General features: G+C 56.7%; 1 protein-coding gene across 1 annotated transcript; it reads left to right on the forward strand.

Moving 5' to 3' along the window:
- Positions 1–6: 6 nt before the first annotated feature.
- On the forward strand, positions 7–1,954 carry LOC122191361 (putative GPI-anchored protein pfl2; the record flags this gene model as incomplete). Its single annotated transcript, XM_042891616.1, has 4 exons — positions 7–159; positions 240–249; positions 722–1,210; positions 1,289–1,954. Coding segments are annotated over 4 exons (1,318 nt in total), but the record flags the coding sequence as incomplete, so codon positions are not given.
- Positions 1,955–2,047: the final 93 nt, after the last annotated feature.

Genomic DNA, 2,047 nt, shown 5'->3' on the forward strand with positions numbered 1-2,047 from the left:
ACCTCAGCTGTCACCTCAACGGCCAGCACTGCCACAGATGTCACCTCCACTGCTGTCACCTCTTCTGATGTCACCTCCTCTCATGTCACCCCTACTGCTGTCACCTCCACTGCCATCACCTCCAGAGACGTCACCTCCGCACTTGAAACCTCCACTGCTGTGACAGTCACAGATGTCACCTCCACAGATGTCACCTCCACTGCTGTCACCTCCACTGCTGTCACCTCCACTGCTGTCAGCTCTACTGCTGTGACAGCCACAGATGTCACCTCCACCTCTGTCACTTCAAGTCCCATCACCTCCACAGACGTCACCTCCGCACTTGAAACCTCCACTGCTGTCACCTCGAGTGCCACCACTGCCACTGCTGTCACCTCCACAGACGTAACTTCTGGTGTCACCTCAACAGATGTCACCTCTACTTCTGCTCCCTCCACAGCTGCCACCCCCACTGATGTCACCTCCTCTGCTGTCACCTCGAGTCCCATCACATCCACAGATGTCACCTCCACTTCTGCTACCTCCACTGCTGTCACCTCCACAGGCATCACTTCTGGTGTCACCTCCACTGGAGCCACTTCCAGTGCTGTCACCTCCTCTCCTGTCACCTCCACTGCTGTCACCACCACTGATGTCACCTCCACTGCTGTCACCTCCACTGATGTCACCCCTACTGCTGTCACCTCCACTGATGTCACCTCCACTGCCACCACCTCCACAGCCATCACTTCTGGTGTCACCACCACTGACGTCACCCCCACAGATGTCACCTCAACAGATGTCACCTCCACTGCTGTCACCTCTTCTGATGTCACCTCCTCTCATGTCACCCCTACTGCTGTCACCTCCACTGCCATCACCTCCACACACCTCACCTCCGCACTTGAAACCTCCACTGCTGTCACCTCAACTGTTGTCACCTCAAGTGCCACCACTGCCACAGATGTCACCTCCACTTCTGCTACCTCGAGTCCCATCACCACCACTGCTGTCACCTCCACTGCTGTCACTCCCACAGACGTCACCTCATCTGTTGTGACCACAAGTGCCATCACCTCCATGTCTGCTACCTCCACTGATGTCACCTCCACTGCTGTCACCTCTTCTGATGTCACCTCCTCTCATGTCACCCCTACTGCTGTCACCTCCACTGCCATCACCTCCACCGAAGTCACCTCCGCACTTGAAAGCTCCACTGCTGTCACCTCGAGTGCCACCACTGCCACAGATGACACCTCCACTGCTGTCACATCAACTGTTGTCACCTCAAGTGCCACCATTGCCACAGATGTCACCTCCACTGCTGTCACCTCCACTGTTGTCACGTCCTCTCATGTCACCCCTACTGCTGTCACCTCCACTGCCATCACCTCCAGAGACGTCACCTCTGCACTTGAAACCTCCACTGCTGTCACCTCCACAGCTCTGTCCAGCACAGATGCCACATCTACTGATGTCACCTCTTCTCCTGTCACCTCCTCTGCTGCCACCCCCACAGATGTCACCTCCACAGATGTCACCTCCACTGCTGCCACCTCGAGTGCCACCACTGCCACTGATGTCACCTCCACTTCTGCTACCTCCACTTCTGTCACCTCCACAGCCATCACTTCTGGTGTCACCTCCACTGAAGCCACCTCCAGTGCCATCGCCTCCTCTCCTGTCACCTCCACTGACATCACCTCCACCGATGTCACCTCCAGTACTGTCACCTCAAGTGCCATCACCTCCTCTCCTGTCACCTCCACTGCTGTCACCTCCTCTCCTGTCACCTCCACTGCTGGCACCTCCACAGCCATCACTTCTGGTGTCACCTCCTCTGCTGCCACCCCCACAGATGTCACTTCCACCGATGTCACCTCCACTGCTGTCACCTCGAGTGCCACCACTGCCACTGATGTCACCACCACTTCTGTTACCTCCACTGCTGTCACCTCTACAGGCATCACTTCTGGTGTCACCTCCACTGCTGTCACCTCCAGTCCCATCACTGCCACAGATGTCACCTCCACTTCTGCTACCTCTCCTGCTGTCACCTCTACAGATG

Source organism: Lagopus leucura, unplaced genomic scaffold, assembly GCF_019238085.1.
Source record: "Lagopus leucura isolate 7727_CA_CO unplaced genomic scaffold, USGS_WTPT01 20902-0_obj-0_obj, whole genome shotgun sequence".
NCBI classification, from domain to species: domain Eukaryota; kingdom Metazoa; phylum Chordata; class Aves; order Galliformes; family Phasianidae; genus Lagopus; species Lagopus leucura.